The sequence below is a fragment of the Gobio gobio genome (genome assembly GCF_949357685.1).
Source record: "Gobio gobio genome assembly, chromosome: 6".
NCBI classification, from domain to species: Eukaryota; Metazoa; Chordata; class Actinopteri; order Cypriniformes; family Gobionidae; genus Gobio; species Gobio gobio.
The window spans coordinates 7432505-7456177 of NC_137102.1; the positions used below are offsets into that span (position 1 = coordinate 7432505).

Genomic DNA, 23673 nt, shown 5'->3' on the forward strand with positions numbered 1-23673 from the left:
CCCAATTAGGCTTTAGCTTCAGCTCATGCACAGATGGTTAGACAATCTCTTTAAGAAGTGTCTAGAATATTGCAAATTATACAGTTCTTATTAATGCATCAAAACACACCTACACTATCAATCTGCCGCCAATATGATATTGTTACAGGGGAATGATACTCACTTTACATCAGGAAGACCTGCATTCAAAGTTCCATGCTTAGTTTTCACAGGGCCGATATGGGATATTAAAATAATAATTTAGAAACTGTGATTTGTATTTTCTTCCATTGTCTAAAATTAAATTGTATTTGATGTTAATTAACCATTCTTTGGGAAATGCTCAGTAAAAAACTACTTTTCCCACACCACTCTGATATAAAGAAAAGGTATAAAAAAGTTCAGACCAGAAAGAAAATGTATAATTTCTTGACAAATATTCACAGATTGCAATAAAAATTATGTTGTGTATATAGTTTTAGGGCAATATCCATAAAATGTCAAAAGAGTGCTGCTAAGTGTTGCACTTTTTTAATTAGAGGACAGATATTAAGTGAATAGATAGTGGGCCACTTAGTGGGCCATGTGGTCCTACTTCTCCTTTTATAATACTGGACTGATTGAACAGAATGGACAGTCATGTTTGCAGATTGTAAATAAATAATACATTTTCGAAGCCAGTCAGTCACTGTGTAATACACTCACCTAAAGGATTATTAGGAACACATACTAATACTGTGTTTGACCCCCTTTCGCCTTCAGAACTGCCTTAATTCTACGTGGCATTGATTCAACAAGGTGCTGAAAGCATTCTTTAGAAATGTTGGCCCATATTGATAGGATAGCATCTTGCAGCTGATGGAGATTTGTGGGATGCACATCCAGGGCACGAAGCTCCCGTTCCACCACATCCCAAAGATGCTCTATTGGGTTGAGATCTGGGGCCTCATTTATAAACGTTGCGTACGCACAAAAGAAGGCGTACGCCGCTCTCTACGCAATAATTGGTATTTATAAAAAGCAAACTTGACGGGAAAATGTGCGGTCCTTCACGCAAGCTCTGACCCAGGCGTACGCACAAAAACGGATGAAATGAGAAATGGCGACACCGTCGGCAGATGGAAGAAACACGTGAAAGTGTGTGAAACTGTAGACCGTTGTGTAAAAGAAATGGCAATAGGCTATGCCTCTCATAAATAACTTGAAGACTTCACAAAACAAGTATTACAATTAACAGCCTACACGAACACCCGTTTGATCGATCTGCAGTGTAAAACAAACAAAATCAAACGAAAATTACAACAGAAATGCAACACAAAAAAAAAGGGAAATATGTTCTGCAACAATATTGGCATGTTATGCAATTCATCCTCATATATAATATGGTAAACAGAACGAAATAATGTACAAAACTGATATTCTCGTCAATGTGTCCGTCTGGCGGAGCAGATATAGATGCAATTAGATAGACAGATAGATAGATAATTAGGGAGATAGATAAATAGATAAATAGATAGATAGATGTATTAATGGTCCACTGGGGAAAGTTGTTTTCATAGTAAAAATTTCTTCATCAGCTACGGAATCATGGTATTCATGCAAATGCCTTTAGTTTGTTTTATTTTCGATAAAATAACTGACGTATGTCTCAACCATTCAGAAAGCTGCAAGAAATTACATTTGCACTGAACTATTTCCCATTTCCACATAGATAATAGATAGGGATTAGTAGGGATTCCCCAATAATTGCCGCCAGTCTCTCATCAAGAGGGGTCAGCTCCGGTGTCCCGTCTCCCCCACCCGTGGCAGACACACTCTGGCGATGCAGCGCTAGACGCTTTATTGCCTCGACTTTGATGTCCGACCATTTCTTTTTTTTTCGGCCACGGTCCGAGGTTGTGAGGCTACAGCATTTACGGCGTCTGCAACCTTTTGCACTTCAAGTGCCTTTTTGGCATTAGTAATGGCCACACTGTGCCCTCCAAAAAATATTTTTCTCCTCTTTTCCACCTCGCCAACGATAATTTCTACTTCACATTGAGTGAAGTTACGTTTTTTTGATTTCCTCTCTGTATTTGCCATGATTTCGCAATCGATGAATATTAATTTGTGGGCGTTTCACGGACTATTTATGGGCAACTATGGGCGTGACATGAAGCCGCAAAAGCTGCGCTACATTTAGAATTGATTGTGATTTATTAAGGGAAAACTGCGTAGGATGTGCGTGCGCACGGTTTTATAAATCCGAATATTTCTGTGCGTACCCACGTCCTATGTTTCATCCGTACGCCACTTCTGACGCAAATCCTACGCAAAGTTTTATAAATGAGGCCCCTGGTGACTGTGGGGGCCATTTTAGTCCAGTGAACTCATTGTCATGTTCAAGAAACCAATTTGAAATAATTGGAGCTTTGTGACATGGTGCATTATCCTGCTGGAAGTAGCCATCAGAGGATGGGGACATGGTGGTCATAAAGGGATGGACATGGTCAGAAACAATGCCGTGGCATTTAAACAATGCCCAATTGGCACTAAGGGGCCTAAAGTGTGCCAAGAAAACATCCCCCACACCACATCATTGGATGTTTTTCCCTTTTCACACCATTCTTTGTAAACCCTAGAAATGGTTGTGAGTGAAAATCCCAGTAACTGAGCAGATTGTGAAATACTCAGACCGGCCCGTCTGGCACCAACAACCATGCCACGCTCAAAATTGCTTAAATCTCCTTTCTTTCCCATTCTGACATTCAGTTTGGAGTTCAGGAGATTGTCTTGACCAGGACCACACCCCTAAATGCATTGAAGCAACTGCCATGTGATTGGTTGATTAGATAATTGCATTAATGAGAAATTGAACAGGTGTTCCTAATAATCCTTTAGGTGAGTGTATCTTAAAGGGAGGATTTTTGAACATATTTATTTGTCCGCAGTGTGTGTACACATTACACAACCACAACCATTTTCCCCATAAATCTGAAACAGTAGCTAATTCCCAATTCCGTCGTCCCAATTCCGGCTGCATCCTTCGAAGGGCGCGATCGAAGGCCGATTGCGTCAGAGCGCCACCATGAAGGCTGTCCCAATTTGAAGGCTACTTCAAAAGCTCCAAAATCCCATGAAATAAAGGATACAACGTCTCGGTTACGGATGTAACCCTCGTTCCCTGAGGAGGGAACGGAGACGTAACGTTAGTGACTAACGAATGGGGGTTTCGCTTAGAAGCCTATCAACTTCGAGTTTTGAGAAAACGCCCAATGGCGTGCCAATGCCATGGGGCATGCGGAATTTGCATACGTAGCTCCGCCTCACTGCGTGAGTATATAAGGAAGTACGAGGCAATATCGCATTATGTTACCTGCTTGAGGAGCCAAGACTGAACTCCTGCGTTCCAGGCAACACAGCTCGATGTGGCAAGGGGACGTTACGTCTCCGTTCCCTCCTCAGGGAACGAGGGTTACATCCGTAACCGAGACGTTCCCTTTCGTTCAGTCACTACGACGTAACGTTAGTGACTAACGAATGGGGGTCCCAATATAATCCCGCCACTCAGCTGTCTTCCAGTGCCCTGCGTAAGTGTGAGTACCCTGTCGTAAGACTAGTACGGACGAGGGACTCCCACTTAACACAGGATTACCAAGGTACACTGGGAAGCATATCCCAGTGAGGGAATGCCAAGATGCCTACCCGTGGGGAGGACTTAAGAGACACATATGACCCGGAGAGGGTTGCATATGGAAGATCTCTAGGGTACCAGCCGAAGGTGGATTTTTAACCCTAGGGGTGGCGGGGACACGCCAAGGGAAGAAACCCGCTCACTGCGGAGACTTACGGTGAAATACACATGTGGGGGTCGCCAGAGGGAACCATGCACATGGGGCACCTGGCCGGACATGAGGGTCTGGGCTCGAAAGGGCAGACTGAACTGATGTCGGCGTCGACAGTGCTGGAGGAGCTCAGGGCTCTCGGGGAACTCACCTGAGGAAATATCGCACGTATCCAGTCCGTGGAGTGGAGTGGCGAGCAAGCGAAGACACCTGAACCTGGTCCTTCACCGGCCCCTCGGGGGGGCGAGTACATAGTCGGACACTGGCTCCACTCGGAGATTATAGAATCTGGCGAATGTGTTGGGTGTCGCCCAGCCTGCAGCTCTGCAGATGTCTGCTAGCGAGGCGCCATGCGCTAGAGCCCAAGAGGAAGCCACACTCCGGGTGGAGTGTGCCCTCACACCAAGGGGACATGGTCGGCCTTGCTGCTGGTAAGCCAAAGCAATGGTGTCCACTATCCAGTGAGACAGCCTTTGCTTTGAGAGAGCACTTCCCTTCCGCTCTCCACCATAACAGACAAAGAGCTGGTCTGAGGTCCTGAAACACTGCGTCATGTCTACGTAGGCGCGGAGAGCGCGTACTGGACAGAGCAATGCCAAGGCTTGGTCTGCCTCCTCCAAAGGCAGCGCTTGCAGGTTCACCACCTGGTCCTTGAACGGAGTGGTGGGAACCTTGGGCACATATCCAGGCCGGGGTCTCAGGATCACGTGAGAGTTAGCCGGCCCGAACTCCAGGCACGCTTCGTCAACCGAAAATGCCTGCAGGTCCCCGACCCTCTTGACTGAGGCCAATGCGGTCAGCAGAGCCGTCTTCATAGACAGAAACTTAATATCGACCGACCGCAAAGGCTCAAAGGGAGGTCTCTGCAGAGCAGTTAACACTACTGCGAGGTCCCAAGAGGGTACGAGAGGAGAGCGAGGAGGATTCAGTCTCCTAGCTCCCCTCAGGAACCTGATGACCAGGTCGTGCTGACTTACCTTTTTGTTCTCCAAGAGATCGTGGTGGGCAGATATTGCGGCCACATATACCTTGAGGGTGGAGGGAGACAGCCTTCGCTCCAGCCCCTCTTGGAGAAACTCAAGCACGGACCCGATCGGACATTTCCAGGGGTCTTCTTGGCGGGAAGAGCACCAGGTGACGAAGAGGTTCCACTTCAACGCATAGGCATGCCGAGTGGACTCTGCCCTAGCGGAAGTGATGGTGGCGACCACCGTAGGTGGTAGGCCACTCAAACCTGCCGGGTCCCGTCTAGGAGCCACACGTGGAGGCTCCAAAGGTCGGGACGCGGGTGCCAATGGGTGCCCCGTCTCTGAGTAAGGAGGTCCGGTCTCAGAGGAATAGGCCAGGGAGGGGCTGTCGCAAGGAGAATGAGTTCGGGGAACCAGGTCCGGCCGTGCCAGTACGGGGCGACCAAAAGGACCTGCTCCTTGTCCTCCCTGATCTTGCACAGAAGCTGTGCGAGTAGGCTCACTGGGGGAAACGCATATTTGCGTAGGCCCCGCGGCCAGCTGTCCTGCATCCGTGCCGAGCGTGCCCTCGGTCAGGGAATAATACAGGCTGCAGTGGGAAGAGTCGTGGGAGGCAAACAGATCTACCTGTGCGTCGCCGAACTGTTCCCAAATCAGCTGAACCGTCCGGGGATGGAGTCTCCATTCTCCCGGGAGAGGCTGAAACCGCGAGAGCTCGTCGGCTGCGTGGTTCAGGACTCCCGGAATATGGACAGCACGAAGGGACCTCAGGCGCTTCTGACTCCATAAGATGAGATGGCGGGCGAGTTGAGACATGCGGCGGGAGCGTAGACCGCCCTGGTGGTTGATGTACGCTACTACGGCCGTGTTGTCTGTCCGGACAAGCACATGTTGACCCTTCAGCAACGCTCGGAAGCGGTGCAGGGCGAACCGTACTGCCAGCAACTCGAGGCAATTGACATGCAGGAGGCGCTGGGGTCCTGTCCAGGAGCCCGCGGCTGCTTGTCCATTGCACATGGCACCCCAGCCCGTGGCAGAGGCATCCGTCGATACGACAACATGCCTGGAAACTCGTTCTAAGGGCACACCGGCCCGTAGAAAGCTGAGGTTCGACCACGGGGTGAGTGTCTGTAAGCAGGCCCGAGTCACTTGGACCCGGAGCGTGCCAGACTGCCATGCCCATCTCGGGACTCGATCGCGAAGCCAGTGCTGAAGCGGTCTCATATGAAGCAATCCGAGCGGCGTTACCGCGGCTGCAGATGCCATATGCCCCAGGAGCCTCTGAAAAAGTTTCAGTGGAACCGCATTCTTGCTCTCGATTTGTCGGAGGCAAGTCAGCAGAGACTGCGCGCGCTCGCTCGAAAGCTGCGCGTACATGGCGACCGAGTCGATCTCCATACCGAGAAAAGAGATCCTCTGCACTGGGCAGAGTTTGCTCTTCTCCCAGTTGACCCGAAGGCCCAGACGGGTTAAGTGGTGGAGAACCAGATCTCTGTGTCCGCAAACCTGCTCTCGAGAGTGGCCTAGTATGAGCCAGTCGTCGAGGTAGTTCAGGATGCGGACCCCGTGCTGCCAAAGGGGCGCAAGGGCTGCCTCGGCGATCTTCGTGAAGACGCGAGGGGACAGAGATAACCCGAATGGGAGAACTGCGTACTGGTATGCCCGCCCCTCAAAAGCAAACCGTAGGAACGGTCTGTGTCGAGGAAGGATGGAGACATGGAAGTAGGCGTCCTTCAGGTCGATCGCTGCAAACCAATCGTCCGGACGAACGCATTCGAAAAGGCGTTTCGCAGTCAACATCTTGAACGGAAGCCGGTGAAGGGATCGGTTCAAGATGCGAAGGTCCAGGATTGGGCGTAACCCACCGGTTTTCTTGGGTACAATGAAGTAGGGGCTGTAGAACCCCGACCTCATTTCGGCTGGAGGGACAGGCTCGATCGCACCCTTCGCCAGTAGAGTGGCAATCTCCGCACGCATGACGGGGGCATGGGCCCCGGTCATGGTATAGCGGACTCCCCTGTAACGGGGAGGAGCCTGCGCGAACTGAATCGCGTAGCCGAGCCTGATGGTCCGGGCAACCCAGCGGGACAGCCCCGGAAGCTGAAGCCAGGCTTCCAGAGACTGCACCAACGGGGTCATACGGACGACAGACGTACCCTGGGTGGGGCAGCGAGGCAGCGTTACCGGCGCGGACAGGGGAGGCTGTTGGGCGTCCCCGGGTCGGAGCACGGTTAACGGCTGCGCCCTGACAGAGGAGACCAGGGAAGGACTCGCGTTCCACGGGGGTCTGCTCTGCCAGGGGGCTGGCGACAGAGAGGGACGAGAGTGGCGAGACCCGAGGGTGGCGCGCACTGCCGTCACCGATCTCTGGGGGCTCAGGGATGGGGTTGTCAGTTCTTTCTTTAACCACATTAGGGTGCTGCTGACCCGGGGGCCAGCAGCTGAACAAAAGATTCTCCCCCGGCCCTCCACCGGGGGAAGGAGCGGCCCTGCCGCCGTCTCCTGGAAAGAACTGCCCATCCCTGAGCCGTCCGCATCAGGAGCGCCGCTTAGCCTGGCGTTTCTTCGCGGGCTGTGGGGCTGGAGCGGACTGGGACGCCTTCCTGCGGCTGCCTCTGCGCGGCCCGGGTGGAGGCTGCTGCTTGGGTGGCGCAGAGGCGGAGGAAGCCGCGGGAGGGCGTCCTCGGCGGCGAGCAGGCTGAGGCACCTGCGCGGGCGGTGGGGTGGAGGCAGCAGCTGACCGCCGGGGCAGGATGTATTTTATAGCCTCAGTCTGCTTCTGAGCGGCCGAGAACTGTTGGGCGAAGCTCTCGACCGCTCCGCCGAATAGCCCATCCTGTGATATGGGGGCGTCGAGGAAACGTGTTCGCTCGGCGTCGCGCATATCAGACAGGGTGAGCCATAAGTGTCTCTCCTGGACCACATTTGTGGACATCACCTGACCCAGGGAGCGTGCGGTCACCTTCGTCGCCCGGAGAGCGAGGTCGGTGGCGGCACGCAACTCATTGCTGAGCCCTGGATCAGCCCCTCTCTCGTGCATATCGCACAGCAACTTGGCTTGGTAAGCCTGAAGAGTTGCCATGGTATGCAAAGAAGCGGCGGCCTGCCCCGCAGCTCTATAGGACCTCGCCACCAGAGATGACGAAAACCTACAGGCCTTGGAGGGGTGCTTTGGGTCACCACGCCAGGACGAAGCGCTCTGTGGACACAGTTGCATCGCAACAGAACGTTCGACTGGGGGGACCCCAGTGTACCCATGAGCCGCGGCTCCATCGAGAGAGGTGAAGGCGGAAGAGGCCGCCAAACGTTCACGGGAAGACAACGGGGCCTTCCAGGAACGCGCGACCTCTTCATGCACCTCGGGGAAGAAAGGTATTGGAGGAGCGGCCGGACGGGTGTCCGAACGCGCCGCCCCCAAAAACCAATCATCCAACCGCGAACGCTCGGGCTGAGGCGGAGGGTTCCACTCCAGTCCAAGCGCCGCGGCGGCCCGAGACAGCATGGCTGTCAACTCTGGGTCCGACTCGGGCAATGCTGGCGCACCCGAAGGTGGCAGCACAGCCGAATCCTCATCCTCAGATGACTCCAGCCCACCTTGTGATGCGGCGATAGACATCACTTCCTCCTCCGCCGCGCCAAACGCCACAGTCGGGACAGCAGGAGCCGGCCCCGATGTAGACGCCTGAGCGCGGACCGGGTCAAGTGCCTGAGAGGGGGGTGTGGGCCGAGGAACTAGCGTCGGAGCTTTGTTCCACACCGTCACCCTCAGATCACCCTGGTCACCAGCCAAAGTGCCGCCTCCAGAGGAGACCGCAGATTGGGGGGTGGCGGAGGGGACTCTCGTTCCGGCATCAGCACGGAATTCACGGAGTCTCGATCGAAGCACTGAGATGGCCAGGTTCCCGCAGAGAGAACATGAGTCATCCACGAGCGCTGCCTGAGCGTGCTGAAAGCCCAAACACGTCACACAGCATCGTGCCCGTCGAAAGAAAAAAGCGATCTACCGCACCCAGGAGTGCACGGACGAAACATCCTGAAAAGGACGTGTCACGTGCAAGCTCTTTTGTGAGAGGAAACTTTGCAGTCGATGCCGAAGCGCCCAGGGAAACACACACCAGCTGTCAGGCGGACCACTGCACAGATCAGCAGGCAGGAAGTATGCGATCACTGGAACGCGCCGTCACACCAACACCGACTGGAAAGCTGCTCGTCTCGAAGAAGCTGACAGAGTCTCAGAAGGCTGTAGGAGTGAAGAGGTAGGTACTCTTGGCTCCGAAAGCAGAAACATAATGCGATATTGCCTCGTACTTCCTTATATACTCACGCAGTGAGGCGGAGTTACGTATGCAAATTCCGCATGCCCCATGGCATTGGCACGCCATTGGGCGTTTTCTCAAAACTCGAAGTTGATAGGCTTCTAAGCGAAACCCCCATTCGTTAGTCACTAACGTTACGTCGTAGTGACTGAACGAAAGGGAACAGCTGGATCCTTCGCTGCCTATTTTGCGCCAGAGACAAAATAATTTCTTTGAGAGAAAATGCGGAATTACACTTTTAAACGTAAGTATTGGGTTTCAACTTACTCTGATGATACTAATGTGAAAAAAAATTAACTTTAAAGCGGTTCAAATGTTGACATATCTTACTAAGATGTGATTATGTATAGTTCATAGGGTACAACGGGGCTAAAGACACCTTAAGAAAAATGTGCTTTTCACTACTACTATAATGTATGATATGCAGGAAAAATATATATGTTTGTATTGAACATTTATGGAGCAACAGATTTTGTGTGAAAATATATCATAAAAGGGGTTTATTAATTTAAAAATCTTAAAAATGTATGGGGTGTCGAGGGGGGCATTTTACCCCACACATGGGGGTATTGATACAAATACTTTCGCTAAAATAATATGTTTTTAAGTTAATACTGGTTCAAAACAATCACTTTAGCAAAGTTTGAACTATTTTCTGTTTATTTTGATGAATAACATTTTTGATCAATACATATGCTGTCATTAAAATATGTTAATATAGAAATATATCTGAAAAATATAGAAACAAAATCATTAAAAAAAGTAAAGATTCTGAAAGCATTGAAGGAGATCCCATAATAATTTTATATCGATTTACAGTAGTAACAATAAATAAATAAAATGTATATGCTATGATTAATATCACATTTTTAAATATGACGGTTTCATTATAAATATGGTGATTATCTCTAAAGGTGGACAACCAACTTAATAAATTATATTTACCATCTGAATCTAACCATGTCATGTCAACAAATGGAAAAGTCAGCCGCTGTTTATTATCATGTTAAATATGGTGCCTTTTACCCCAAATACCATACTTCTTCTGTTATTGAAAAACTGTTGCTTTAATTACCTTGAACAAAACTGACAAACATTAACAAGACCTTTGTTTCAAAATATATTCAATAATTTTAGCGATTCTTATTTGCTACTTAAATCTACAACATTTTTAAACACATCAAATATTAGATCAAATGACCGCAGAATCAACTTCGCGCTGCTGTCTGTAATCGCGTCAAAGATCAGACAAATGTCCACGTGCATCTTGAAAAGTGAATGTTTGGGAAAGTGCTGAGGCAAGTTTTTGTGCCATCTACTGGTTTAGAGGAAAATCAAATCAAAGGAGCCTTTTACCCCGTGGAGCCTTTAGCCCCGTTGTACCCTACATGGTTTTATATGAATATTATTAACTTCCAAACAAGAGTATGACAACTTGTTTTTTTGTTTTGTTTTGTTAAAGCTACAATTAAAGGTGCACTATGTAACTTTTCCGTCCGCTAGAGGTCGCCTATTCAAAACAAAGGTGTAGTTTGATGACGCCAATTTTGAGCTCAGAATCTTGGGACATGTGGTCTTCACCTCACAGCCGGTGGAAAAGAATCGGGATAGTCGCCGGCACCGTTACCGCTTTTCCGGTCATGATTATGAGGTAACGCAGCTCTTTTTATCATATTAGACACATTTGAGTGTGTTGAAAAAGATATGACGTTACTCTGCGTTTGCTCGGCGGCTGCTATGACACTTGTTCACACTGCAATGAGAGTAAAGGCCCTTTCACACCGGATGCGTAACGAAAAAGTGAAGCGGAAAAACGAATATTTTGCGTGTGAATAGTTTGTGTCAAAACCATTCACACCAGCCACGACGCGAGTTTGCAACGTTTCAGAGCTCCAACATTCCAAGACATTCGCGGCGACAGCTGAGAAAACACAGACACTTCATCATGCAGTGAAGACAAGCTTTTCATTTAATTTAAAAGACAGAGAAGAAGGTTTTGAGTGCACCCAGTCTTAAAGAACAGAGAGTCTGAAGGGGAGTATGCTAATCTTGTACAGGAGCTAAAACTTTATCATGCCGGTTCCGCACTTAAGTTACTTCAAATGTCAGTGGGACAATTTGTGGAGCTCGAGACAGACAGTGACAGCGCATCTGACGAGACACACACATTTCAGGAACCAATCGATCCGGAGCAGGTGTTTTTCCAGCTATGTTTCCAGTAGGGATGTGACGGTGAGGAAATTTTCCCACCGGTTAATTGATGTGTGACAACACCGGTAATACCGGTATCACCGGCGGAGGCTTTTAAATCACTAATTCTATCTAACCGAAAGTAACATGCACACGACCGCTCTGAACTGAAAACGCGCCAGTGTTGCGTATTCACAAACCGTGAATGACAGCTCGTCTGTAAATGCGCGCTCTGTGAGGCCATGGGTGCGTCTCAATCAGTTCCCTAGTTCAGTAGTCAGGGCACTGATCAAGCATTGATCAGTCTATGATTGAGATGCACGCCATGAATGAATAACAGTTCGTCCGTAAAGCCTCGTTTATACTCGGCGCGCCCGCACGAGCGCGAGGGTGCGCGCGGCAAAAATAAATGCGCACAGTCAGCGTAGCGGAGGCTCGCACTGCGGAGCCAGGCGAAAGTAAACAATGCGCTCTCTGTGCGGCCGTGCACATTTAACTTTCGGTTTTGAATTAGCGCCAAGTCGGCTGCGGGTTGCTTGAATTATGGGTTCATTAGTCTATTATTTTTAATGAAGAACACAACAACAAAACAAATGACAACCTCCCTTAAATAGGCGCTTTTACGTTTCGCTTTGAAACCAAATCTTCCGCGATCATCTCAGTCAGCTCCTCACTCTTAAATCTGATGAATGACTCCTGCCGCTGCCGAGACTCACGGTCGGATCCTGCTTTATTAAGCAGATACGTTCAGTTTTTATTTGTATTGTCTGTTCTCTAACTGAACTAAATTATTTTATTACTATAAAAAAATCAAAAAGACGGTGGGCAAGTGATGTAACCGGTGTTGAGTCTGGACACCGGTAACACCGGCAACACCGACTATCGTAGCAAGCCTAGTTTCCAGTTGAGTCACAATGTAAACATTTAAGTGCCACAGTCATACTTGATGGAAACACAATCACTTTCCATAGTCGTGGATACATTAAGCTTTGTTTTCTTGTATGTGATTGGTTTAAGCCTTTTCTGTTGCTGCGAGTGTTAAAGGTCCCATGGCATGAAATTTTCATTTTATGAGGTTTTTCAACATTAATATGAGTTCCCCTAGCCTGAATATTGTCCCCAAGTGGATAGAAATGTTGATCGGTGTAAAACCGAGTTGTGGCTGTCTTTCTCTGCCTTTGAGAAAATGACAGGCCAGACTAGCCAATCCTGAAGTCTCCTGGTTTGACGTCCAAGCAGGCACGGTTTCCTCCCTTTCCTCCGCCCAGAGAATCTGGCACGCCCATGCAAACGCTCGTCGAGAGATCATTGCATCATTGCTTGTGAACGAGTGAACGCTGGCAGTTTCTCAGTGTTTGGATGTACAAATGAAAACAGAAGTCTTTTTTCAGTTCCTTCTGATCTGTGATCAGTGATTTCTGATGTGTAGCTAATTATTTATTATTCGTGCACACAATGCGGCTTCTCTCTCTCCAGACAGAACGGTGTTTTCGTGTTTTATATCTTGTGAGTCAGTGTTTTTGTACGTCCTCGTCGCGTCTATCGGTTCTAAAATGTGCATACAGTCATGAGTTTCTGCTCAACATCAGCAGAGATAAACCTCACACACGCCGAAGCTCGGCCTTCAACATCCCCGACCCACAGTGTTTGCGCTGTGTACTCAACGCGCGTCACTGACGCTTTTATTTTATTTTAAAAATAATGCTATTATCAACACTTACTTTTAACTCGTTCATCTCGACAGCTGTAATGGTACTTTGCATGTGTTACAAAGTTGGTAGAATAATGATGAAGAGACGGACTCGGTGTGACTGTTTATTCAGAACTCTCAGATACAAACACAATAAACTCGCGCTGACTGACAGCGCTCTCATAACTCAGTAGTTACTATAAATAACTTTGTTAGCAATCGCTGAGCTCAGTCTCTGATACATTAGTGATGTCCGGTTCGCGAACGATCTTTCTTTTGAACCAGTTCTTTTTAGTGAACCGAATCAGTTCACCAAATCGGACTGAATCGTTCTAAACGGTTCGCGTCTCCAGTCAGCGCTGATCCATAATTTACTAAAGTTACTAACTTTCTGACATGAGTGACAGTCCCTCCGACTAGAAATAGACTAATAACCTAAAGTATATGCTGTAACTAAAACAGTTCAGACATGCTGAGAACTGATGTGAAGTGAACTCAGGTCCATCCGTCTCCCTGGCAGACTCGTGCCTGCTCGTGCCTCGATAAACCACGCCCCCTCCGCTCATATAAAATGCAAAGATGTCAGCCAATCACAACAGTGGGTGTTTTTACTGAAGTCTCACAGCAGACACGCCTCTTGAAGCAGGGCATTCAGCCACAGGGCAAACAGCAGTATAGAAAAAATGCCTTTTATTTCTAAATTATGACATTTTATGATGTAAAAGTCATACTAACAATATAAGTACAGCTCAGGAAACATTATAAAATAATAGAAAAATGCCATGCCATGGGACCTTTAAAAAAAATCGTCATCGAAACGGAAAAAATAAACATTGTTTTTTCGCCGCAGCACATTCGCGTTCGGTGTGGAAGCACTCTTTACACAAACAGCTGATCAAAAAATAAAACCATCGCACAAATTATTTGCGCGTCAAAATCGCGTCCAGTGTGAAAGGACCTTAAAGTGTTTCTGCAGAATCAAACTAGGAAACCGTGGGGAACGCAGATATGACACCAATGACAGGCGACTCCCTCACACGTCCTGGTTCCTTGGTTGAAATAGCAATTTTCACACGATTAACAAACATTTGGGATATTGTAAGTACTCAACTGAACAAAATATATAAACACTGACCTAGTGGTTTTTGGATATTTTACTGTAGAAATGTTACACATTGCAGCTTTAATGCAGTTAGATGAAACATTACATTGCAAACATTTATCATAAACCTAATTCAGATTGATGGTATTACGAAATTCAAGTGAGGAAAAATTATTTATCAATGCATCAGAGAACTGTGTGTGTGTGTGTGTGTGTGTGTGTGTGTGTGTGTGTGTGTGTGTGTGTGTGTGTGTGTGTGTGTGTGTGTGTGTGTGTGTGTGTGTGTGTGTGTGTGTGTGTGTGTGTGTGTGTGTGTGTGTGTGTGTGTCTGCATTAAAATCTGTAAGGGACAGAGGCGAGAACAGAGGTTGCTATGGAAACCTCAAGAAAAGGAAATTTGCTGGCTATGCAGTAAATTTCTTATGACTTTTACTTTCTAGATTTCCCATTAAAGTACAATAAGTAATGAAAAAGTAATAGTAGGAGTAGTTAAGGTTTTTTGTTATTCATATTCATGTTCTGTTTTTGAGCAATTATGATAGTTAAAAGATTCTGATTAATAGACACAAGTATGTCACAGTATCACTGTATTTTTTAGTCTAGTGTTATAATGGTTTGAGTCCTGGGCCGAACTCCAACATCCACCTACTGCAACCTGTGTGACTCCTGCTACCGCACCACAGAACATGTCATAAGATTTGGGTCAGATCCATTTAGTGAGTCAGCACCTTTCACTTCAACACTGGGAGTCCAGCAGGAGCCACAAATTTAGTGAAAAATATTCTCTCGGAAAAATGACTTCAGACAGTAACACTACATGCTCATATACAGAGTAATACAAAAAGTGAGCGTTTAATTAACTAGATTCGAGGCTAAGTTCGGCCTCAGGTGAATGTATGGGTGAGGTTTAAGTACCCGAGGACAAATCCGGATGGTGAAGCATCACACTTTCTTATTCGAAACTGCTTCCTAATCTAATTGAGACTATAAGATTAAGATTTCCTGACTTTTGCTTAATGAGCTCTGGCAGGTCGCCCAGGTATTCAACTGCTCTGTATGCATGGCTTTGCCAAATGTTACTGTTTGTACACTGTAAAGAAATGACTGTATTGATTTCTTTTACAATTTATACTTGTAATGTTTAAGTAAGTGATGCTATCATCTAGAAATAGGTAAACATGCAAGTAAATGTCATATTAATCTCTTAATACAAGAAGTGCACCTCTCCAACTTTAAATAAGGCACAAGATATCATAATACAAAAAAGGCTCTGCTAGATTAACTGGCTGGTCCCTATGTTAAATAATAAGGGGCGTTAATCACATTTATCAGTTTTGAGAGATGATTTTAGTGTTTTCCCATAAAAACACTGCATATTACCAAAGCATTGAATAACTCTCACTTCAAAGACAGACATATCAAATGTTCAATAAAACAGGGACTCGCTCTAGAGGCTTTTTTTTTACTCAATCCCTGAATAATTTCTTTCCCTAGTAGACAAATACAATGTCAACCTGTATTTTTATATCATCTAAACACTAGTTAGGGGCAATGTATAGCAGGAACAGATACAGCCCGTTCTGTAGGCCTACTAAACACAAAAAACAGCACACTATGAGAACTGTGGGAGAGACGTTGGGCCAAGCTACACTCATGGACAGTATGTCTCTCTTTCTGGCTGTTGCTCCTGGTCATGATTGCTTCTCTGTAAGGAGATTAAGATGGCATGCGTCAATCCAGGATTTGGAGAGAAAGAGACAAATACAAACTCGTCCTGTCCAGCGGACAACACTGCAGACAGCGACCGTTTCACACGTCCTCACCTGAAGCTAAAACATGGACTTGCAACTACATTTTAATTCGTTTTAAAAGTTATTGATCTTCAATTTTTTTCTAATCTTATGCTCACCAAGTCTGCATTTATTTGATCAAAATACTGAAAAAATATTATTATCATTTAAAATAATGGTTTTCTATTTTATTATACTTTAAAATATAATTTATTTTGGTGATGCAAAGCTGAATTTTCAGCATTGTTACTCAAGTTTTCAGTGTCACATTATCCTTCAGAAATCATTCTAATATGCTGTTTTGATACTCAGTTATTATTAACAATGTTGGAAACAGTTGTGCTGCTTAATAGTGTTTTGGAACCTGTGATACTTTTTTTTCTCAGGATTCATTGATGGATAAAAAGTTAAAAAGAACAGCATTTATTAAAAATAGAAATCTTCTTTTCTAACAATTTAATATAACACATAAATAAAAGTATGAATTTCTTTCAAAAAAAGAAAGAAAAAATGACTAACCCCAAACTTTTGAACGCTAGTGTATATTGTTAAAAAAAGATTTCGATTTTAAATAAACGCTGTTCTTTTTTTAAAATTTGTATTCATCAAAGAATCCTTGAAAAAGTGTAGGTTATTAAAAATATATATATTCATTTACAATATTAATAATAAATCATCATATTAGAAGGATTTCTGAGGGATCATGTGAGACTGAAGAGTAATGGCTGATGAAGATTCAGCTTTGCCATCACAGGTTTAAACTACATTTCAATGTATTTTAAAATAGAAAACCATTATTTTACATTGTAATAATATTTCACAATATTACAGTTTTTTCTGTATTTTAGATAAAATAAATGCAGCCTTGATGAACAAAAGAGACTTCTTTCAAAAATATAAACAAATAGTAATGTCTCCGAACCTACACACACACACAATGGTATTAAAAAACAACAAAAGGGACTAGATTAATGCCCCTTTGCCAGGTCAAGTGTTTCAGGTAGGCCAAACAGTTATCCAGGTATTTCCCCCAAAAAATATACACACACCTGTTCTATATTTAGATATCATTTGAGAAACAGCTGAGTTTTGTAATCCTGACAATTGAAAAAGGATTACGTTCATAACACCGCTCAGCACAATTCCATCACTTTCAGCATTGCGCAATCACTTGGATGAGGTTGCATTTCAGGACAATTTGACTTTTTGACAGCTTCTAGAGCGCTCTTTACCCCAGTACTGTGTAGCTGCTGTCCGTGGTAGCTACATTAAAGCAATGCAGAGCAGCTCAAGCTCACATGGATTACAGCTGAAAGCAACAGATGGCACTCTCCTCGAATGGCACTCTCATGTCTATCTCATCATCATCACTCCCTCTCTCACACACACACACACACACACACACACACACACACACACACACACACACACACACACACACACACAAATGCACTAACAGATATTTTACCTTTTTCTTGGGTGGCATGCCCACTTGGTCGCTTTTCTTTTCGTTTCTCCACGATTAACAGCTTAAGTAGTGGTCAATGTTGTGCTCTCACAGCCGAGATTGACCAACGACTGAGAAATATCCATGTACTATCCCCTTTAATCTGTTCCGTCCCAGGACAGCCAGCCAACTTTGTCAGATGAACCCTAAGCAGGTTTTACGGCATGTTTTTGCGCGTGTTGAAATTCATAACGTCGCGAGCCTCGAGTTTATCTGATAGTTGTCGCAAACGATGATGACCGAAAGTCTCTCCATGAGTGGACACACACGCAGTGAGTGCTGAGCGTCTCTCTCTCTGTGAGTGGAGTTTGCCACACTACTCCTCCACCCTCCCCCGCCATGAAAGGGCTTTATTCCACATCGTGGCATCTGTTGCTCCAAGCACGAGCTGCAAACCCGCGAGATTAGCAAAACTGATATTCTGTAGGCCTATAGAAGGTAAGGACATCTCTTAACGTTTTTTACACGGAGATAATGATGTTTTCCTACCCCAAATCATAACATTACAACTAAACTTAATCTCACAGACCTGTTGATATCAGTACATTTAAATTAGTTGGAGAATTCATGTCAGATATGAGCTTTTCAAATAGTGGAGACCCCTCTCAAGTCGATTGTCGCCATGTTTTAGGCCTACTACTGTATATTAGTGAGGACATTTTCAATTAATGGCCCTCAAAAATAAAATTGTTCCTATTAAGGCTACTTCAGAATTAAATGATTCACATCTCCGAGCCACACCTACACGGATACAAAATGTTCTGCTTGATTGACTTAAAAAATATGATTTTTTTTGGGCATAGTTGTATTGTAGATCAAACAAGACTAGTTTTTGTACAAACGACTTAATTTCTCTATCTGTTGAAAGATAATTTGCACATAAAGTAAACTTAAGTATAACATTTCTCTAGTCATTTTATTTGCATGCGTAATCTACATAACTTATCTTTAGAAATGCAATATAATATACATAACTATGTTTTCAGTGGTGTATAAAGACCTTACATAATGAACCGTTATGTTTTTATTACCTTAGAATGAGCCATTTCTGTCTTCATACACCACAGGTCCCCTTATAGTGATGTCGCCATTTTGCGCCGCCATGTTTCTACAGTAGCCCTAAATGGACAAACTTCTCTACAGAGCGCTAGATACTCTCTGCTCTCTCCGATTATGACATTTTTGTCCAATGTCGGCCCCCGTAGCTTCTCTGTGTTTCGAAAGGGAGGGGTGAGCATTAGGTGATTGCAATTCACAACCTTGCCGCTAGATGCGATAAAAATGTTTTTGTTTTTTTTTTGGCATAGTTGTATTGTAGATCAAACAAGACTAGTTTTTGTACAAACGACTGAATTTCTCTATCTGTTGAAAGATAATTTGCACATAAAGTAAACTTAAGTTTAACATTTCTCTAGTCATTTTTATTTGCATGCGTAATCTACATAACTTATCTTTCCATATTACAAAGTTAAAGTGGGATCTACTTTGTTTTTCCAAATTTGTTAATATATGTTAAAGTTGCATTTACTCAAATTTTCTAGTATTTAGTAGCCTACAGGAGTTTCTAAACTAGTCAGGTTGAGTAGATGATTCAATGACTGCAGTGTGTAGTATTTATGAGGATCTATTGACAGAAATGCAATATAATATACATAACTATGTTTTCAGTGGTGTATAAAGACCTTACATAATGAACCGTTATGTTTTTATTACCTTAGAATGAGCCATTTCTGTCTACATACACCACAGGTCCCCTTATAGTGAAGTCGCCATTTTGCGCCGCCATGTTTCTACAGTAGCCCTAAATGGACAAACTTCTCTACAGAGCGCTAGTCACTCTCTGCTCTCTCCGATTATGACATTTTTGTCCAATGTTGGCCCCCGTAGCTTCTCTGTGTTTCGAAAGGGAGGGGTGAGCGTTAGGTGATTGCAATTCACAACCTACCGCTAGATGCCGCTAAAATTTACACACTGCACCTTTAAGAAGACATTGGCTGAATTCAAAATAGCATGCTAGAACACTACTTTTACTATTCCTGCCATATAACGTTATTCCGATTTCAGCACATGATTGTTGCTTAACTTGCATTCCTGAATGAATCAAGTGTTTGAAATTAATCAGATGGGGGAAATTACTCACTCATATTAAAGTCACTTGTCGCCATCTACTGGCGAAATGATGTAACATCTAGAAAAAGTCACTAAGAGTAATTCCCAGTCTGTCTGGAAACCAGAATTATAAACAGTGAAAAGGCCCATTGCTCTTGGACTGTAATATCAGCACTTTTAGAATGGCGCTTGACCAATCAAATTTGACCAGAACTAACTTTGTGTTCTTAAAATCAGATACTTTTTAAATTACCAAAAATAGCAGAGGCCCAATAACATCCAAATTATTCACACAACAAAACATGACAGCAAATTGGACATTTTAAATGCATAAACAACAGCAGGAGTATGATTCACCATCCAACACATGGAGAAAACACTGGGCCAAATATTACATTAGCATAGCCATTATTCCAAGTGACAGGTGAATTTGCACCAAAATGCTGCAGTCTGATTGGACACACGGCTGTTGTAAATAATGTAGACCCTATTGTTTTTATATACAGTCAATTATAATTACTATAGACTAAAACTATAGCCCACTAAAGACCACTACATCTTTCTAGATGACCTATATATGGCACTAATCAGATGACAGGGTATTAAAGGTGTACACCTGAGAGAGAGAGAGAGAGAGAGAGAGAGAGAGAGAGAGAGAGAGAGAGAGAGAGAGACTCTTTTAGGATGTGTATTTCTCCTCAGTGTTTGCATGTTTCTTTGCTTTGATAGAAGTATAAGGATAGTAAGGACTCTAGATAGCATGCGCTAAAGAAGTCGAATACAAAAACAATGGGAAAGCACTAACGCAGATCTTGCAGGGGAAAAAAAGTGAGAAAGTGGAATCAGAACCATAAATGCAAAACACTAAATATTGTGCCTCCAGTTATTATTATTTTGGCATAAATATTATATTTGGATCATCCTGAATGGATTGCTATTTTGGATTTATCATATATATTAGGCAATTAAATAAGCATGAAAATCATCATGGAATTAGTCATCATAAGTAATTCAGTCGGTCAAAAGTCTTTTGATTATAATTGTTTCATAAAAATTAATGTTGAATGCTACAAGAGTTAATGTTGATGCATTCTGTGTTCTTATAAAATATAAACTCCTGCACAAATAATTAACCAATATTTAATTCAAATGCTTGATTCTAGAGTACTCACTGGTTTATTCTTGCCTATTTATTGGGAAAATCATATTAAAACTAACATCACATGTAGTGTCCCATGCACTGACAACCATATAAACATTCCAGATAGTCCGCTTTCTGACGATTCTGTCATTTCAGTCAAATGCAGGCTATTTTCGCTGTGTATCAAACATACAATACGCTTCGAATGATTTTGATTTTACCCGTAAATGTGCACTACATTAATGTCAAGACAAGACGACCTAACGTTAGCTGTTTTGGGGAAAAAACCATAGACAGTAAAAGAAAGGGACACAGCGACCCCATAGACTTCAACGGAGGAAAGGGAAGTCAATTAGAAGCACTCACTTCCTGATGTCTGAGCGTACTGCGCAGCCTCAGACTGAGCTTGAGGACGTAGATGTGACGTGAGCAACCTGTCTGACTTTTGTAAGTCTTCTAGTAGTTGTACAAAGTGAAATCTGAATCACAGAATCTTGCAGAGACGGAGAGCGTGAGCAGGAGCACATTTTGGTAAGAATTCTGATGAATTATTTAGTCGTTTTGCATAGTATTTATTTATTTTAAAATGTAACGCCAGTACGCAGTAAAGATTGCCTTTGAGCTTCTCCTCCTGTCTAAACGGTCTACAATTTCTCTACTGTGCGACAGAGAGTCGCGTGGTTATGACGCAATCGTTAGCCTATTTTTACAAAAACGGCTTCTACAGGGTGAATAGTGTAAGATACAAGGTAATGGAGCCTTTTATACATTGTCGTGTTTCTTGTGTCAGTGATTCTGCTCATTATTAATAGGTGTTCATCATTAATGCTTAATCATCACTTAATTATCTCATTAACTTTAACACTGCTTCAATTGTACTTTAACACCGTAGTGAGCACACACATGAACACTACGAAGTGTTAATTTAACATGGGCGTTTTTCTGTGCACTTTTACATAAATCTTAGCTCATTTACGTAAAACTTGCATATATGAATAACATTCAATTAATCAATACAATTAAATAAATCTTACCTGTTACATTTATGTATGACTTGCATATAAGAATCGCATTACATGTATTAATTGTTAATGTTAAAATTATGTAATCTAAATGCATGAAAAAATTATATGCAATTAAAATACATAAATGCTATGTTTAGACAAGATTTTTTTTTTTGAGTGTACTGTCAATTACTTGACTGTTGCATGTAAAGTTGGCATTTGGAGTGCTCAACACCATTAGATCAAAGAGCTCGGTCAAAGCTTTGGTAAGGTAACACTTTTTTTAACCACACAATAAAGCTAAATTCAAAGGCCAATTAAAAAAACAGGTACAATAAAAAGTGCACAAATCTGTATTTTGTTAGGGCCGTATTTGTGGCAGTCGAGAAATCACGCTGTGAAATGGGCAGATGGCGTAATATTGCTCAGTGTGTATTTTAGAGGCAAGATATAGGCTAACCACACTCGCTTTAGCATTTCATGATATTATTATATTTTGACTCTATAAAGCTTTCTTCTCTTACTTGCACCTTCAAAAGGTGTGTGTTTTTGCGCCAATGCATTGTTAAAGGACCAGTGTGTAATTGTCCCATTTTATAGTTTCCAAATTGTATTTGTATATATTTGTTCATAAGGATTACAGTTCCAAAATGGTATGTGTGTATGTACAGTGAGGAAAATAAGTATTTGAACACCCTGCTATTTTGCAAGTTCTTAGAAATCCACTTAGAAATCATGGAGGGGTGTGAAATTGTCATCGTAGGTGCATGTCCACTGTGAGAGACATAATAAAAAAAAAATCCAGAAATCACAATGTATGATTTTTTAACTATTTGTTTGTATGATACAGCTGCAAATAAGTATTTGAACACCTGTCTATCAGCTAGAATTCTGACCCTCAAAGACCTGTTAGTCTGCCTTTAAAATGTCCACCTCCACTCCATTTATTATCCTAAATTAGATGCTCCTGATTGAGGTCGTTAGCTGCATAAAGACACATGTCCACCCCATACAATCAGTAAGAATCCAACTACTAACATGGCCAAGACCAAAGAGCTGTCCAAAGACACTAGAGAGAAAATTGTACACCTCCACAAGGCTGGAAAGGGCTACGGGGAAATTGCCAAGCAGCTTGGTGAAAAAAGGTCCACTGTTGGAGCAATCATTAGAAAATGGAAGAAGCTAAACATGACTGTCAATCTCCCTCGGACTGGGGCTCCATGCAAGATCTCACCTCGTGGGGTCTCAATGATCCTAAGAAAGGTGAGAAATCAGCCCAGAACTACACGGGAGGAGCTGCTCAATGACCTGAAAAGAGCTGGGACCACCGTTTCCAAGGTTACTGTTGGTAATACACTAAGACGTCATGGTTTGAAATCATGCATGGCACGGAAGGTTCCCCTGCTTAACCCAGCACATGTCCAGGCCCGTCTTAAGTTTGGCAATGACCATTTGGATGATCCAGAGGAGTCATGGGAGAAAGTCATGTGGTCAGATGAGACCAAAATAGAACTTTTGGTCATAATTCCACTAAACGTGTTTGGAGGAAGAAGAATAATGATTTCCATCCCAAGAACACCATCCCAACTGTGAAGCATGGGGGTGGTAGCATCATGCTTTGGGGGTGTTTTTCTGCACATGGGACAGGGCGACTGCACTGTATTAAGGAGAGGATGACCGGGCCATGTATTGCGAGATTTTGGGGAACAACCTCCTTCCCTCAGTTAGAGCATTGAAGATGGGTCGAGGCTGGGTCTTCCAACATGACAATGACCCGAAGCACAGCCAGGATAACCAAGGAGTGGCTCTGTAAGAAGCATATCAAGGTTCTGGCGTGGCCTAGCCAGTCTCCAGACCTAAACCCAATAGAGAATCTTTGGAGGGAGCTCAAACTCCATGTTTCTCAGCAACAGGCAATAAACCTGACTGATCTAGAGAAGATCTGTGTGGAGGAGTGGGCCAAAATCCCTCCTGCAGTGCAAACCTGCTGAAAAACTAGGCTACTGTACCAAATATTAACATTGATTTCCTCAGGTGTTCAAATTTGCTGCTG

At 44.0% G+C, this 23673-nt stretch overlaps 1 protein-coding gene across 1 annotated transcript in view; it reads right to left on the minus strand.

The window, feature by feature from the left end:
- cacnb2b (calcium channel, voltage-dependent, beta 2b) overlaps window positions 1-17665 on the minus strand; it is a 63050-nt gene extending 45385 nt beyond the window's left edge. The window contains exon 1 of the mRNA XM_079819646.1: window positions 17328-17665. Within this exon, the coding sequence (XP_079675772.1) occupies window positions 17328-17345 (18 nt within the window). The 5' untranslated portion in view covers window positions 17346-17665. The remainder of the gene's footprint in view (window positions 1-17327) is intronic.
- Between the last annotated feature and the right edge of the window lie 6008 nt (window positions 17666-23673).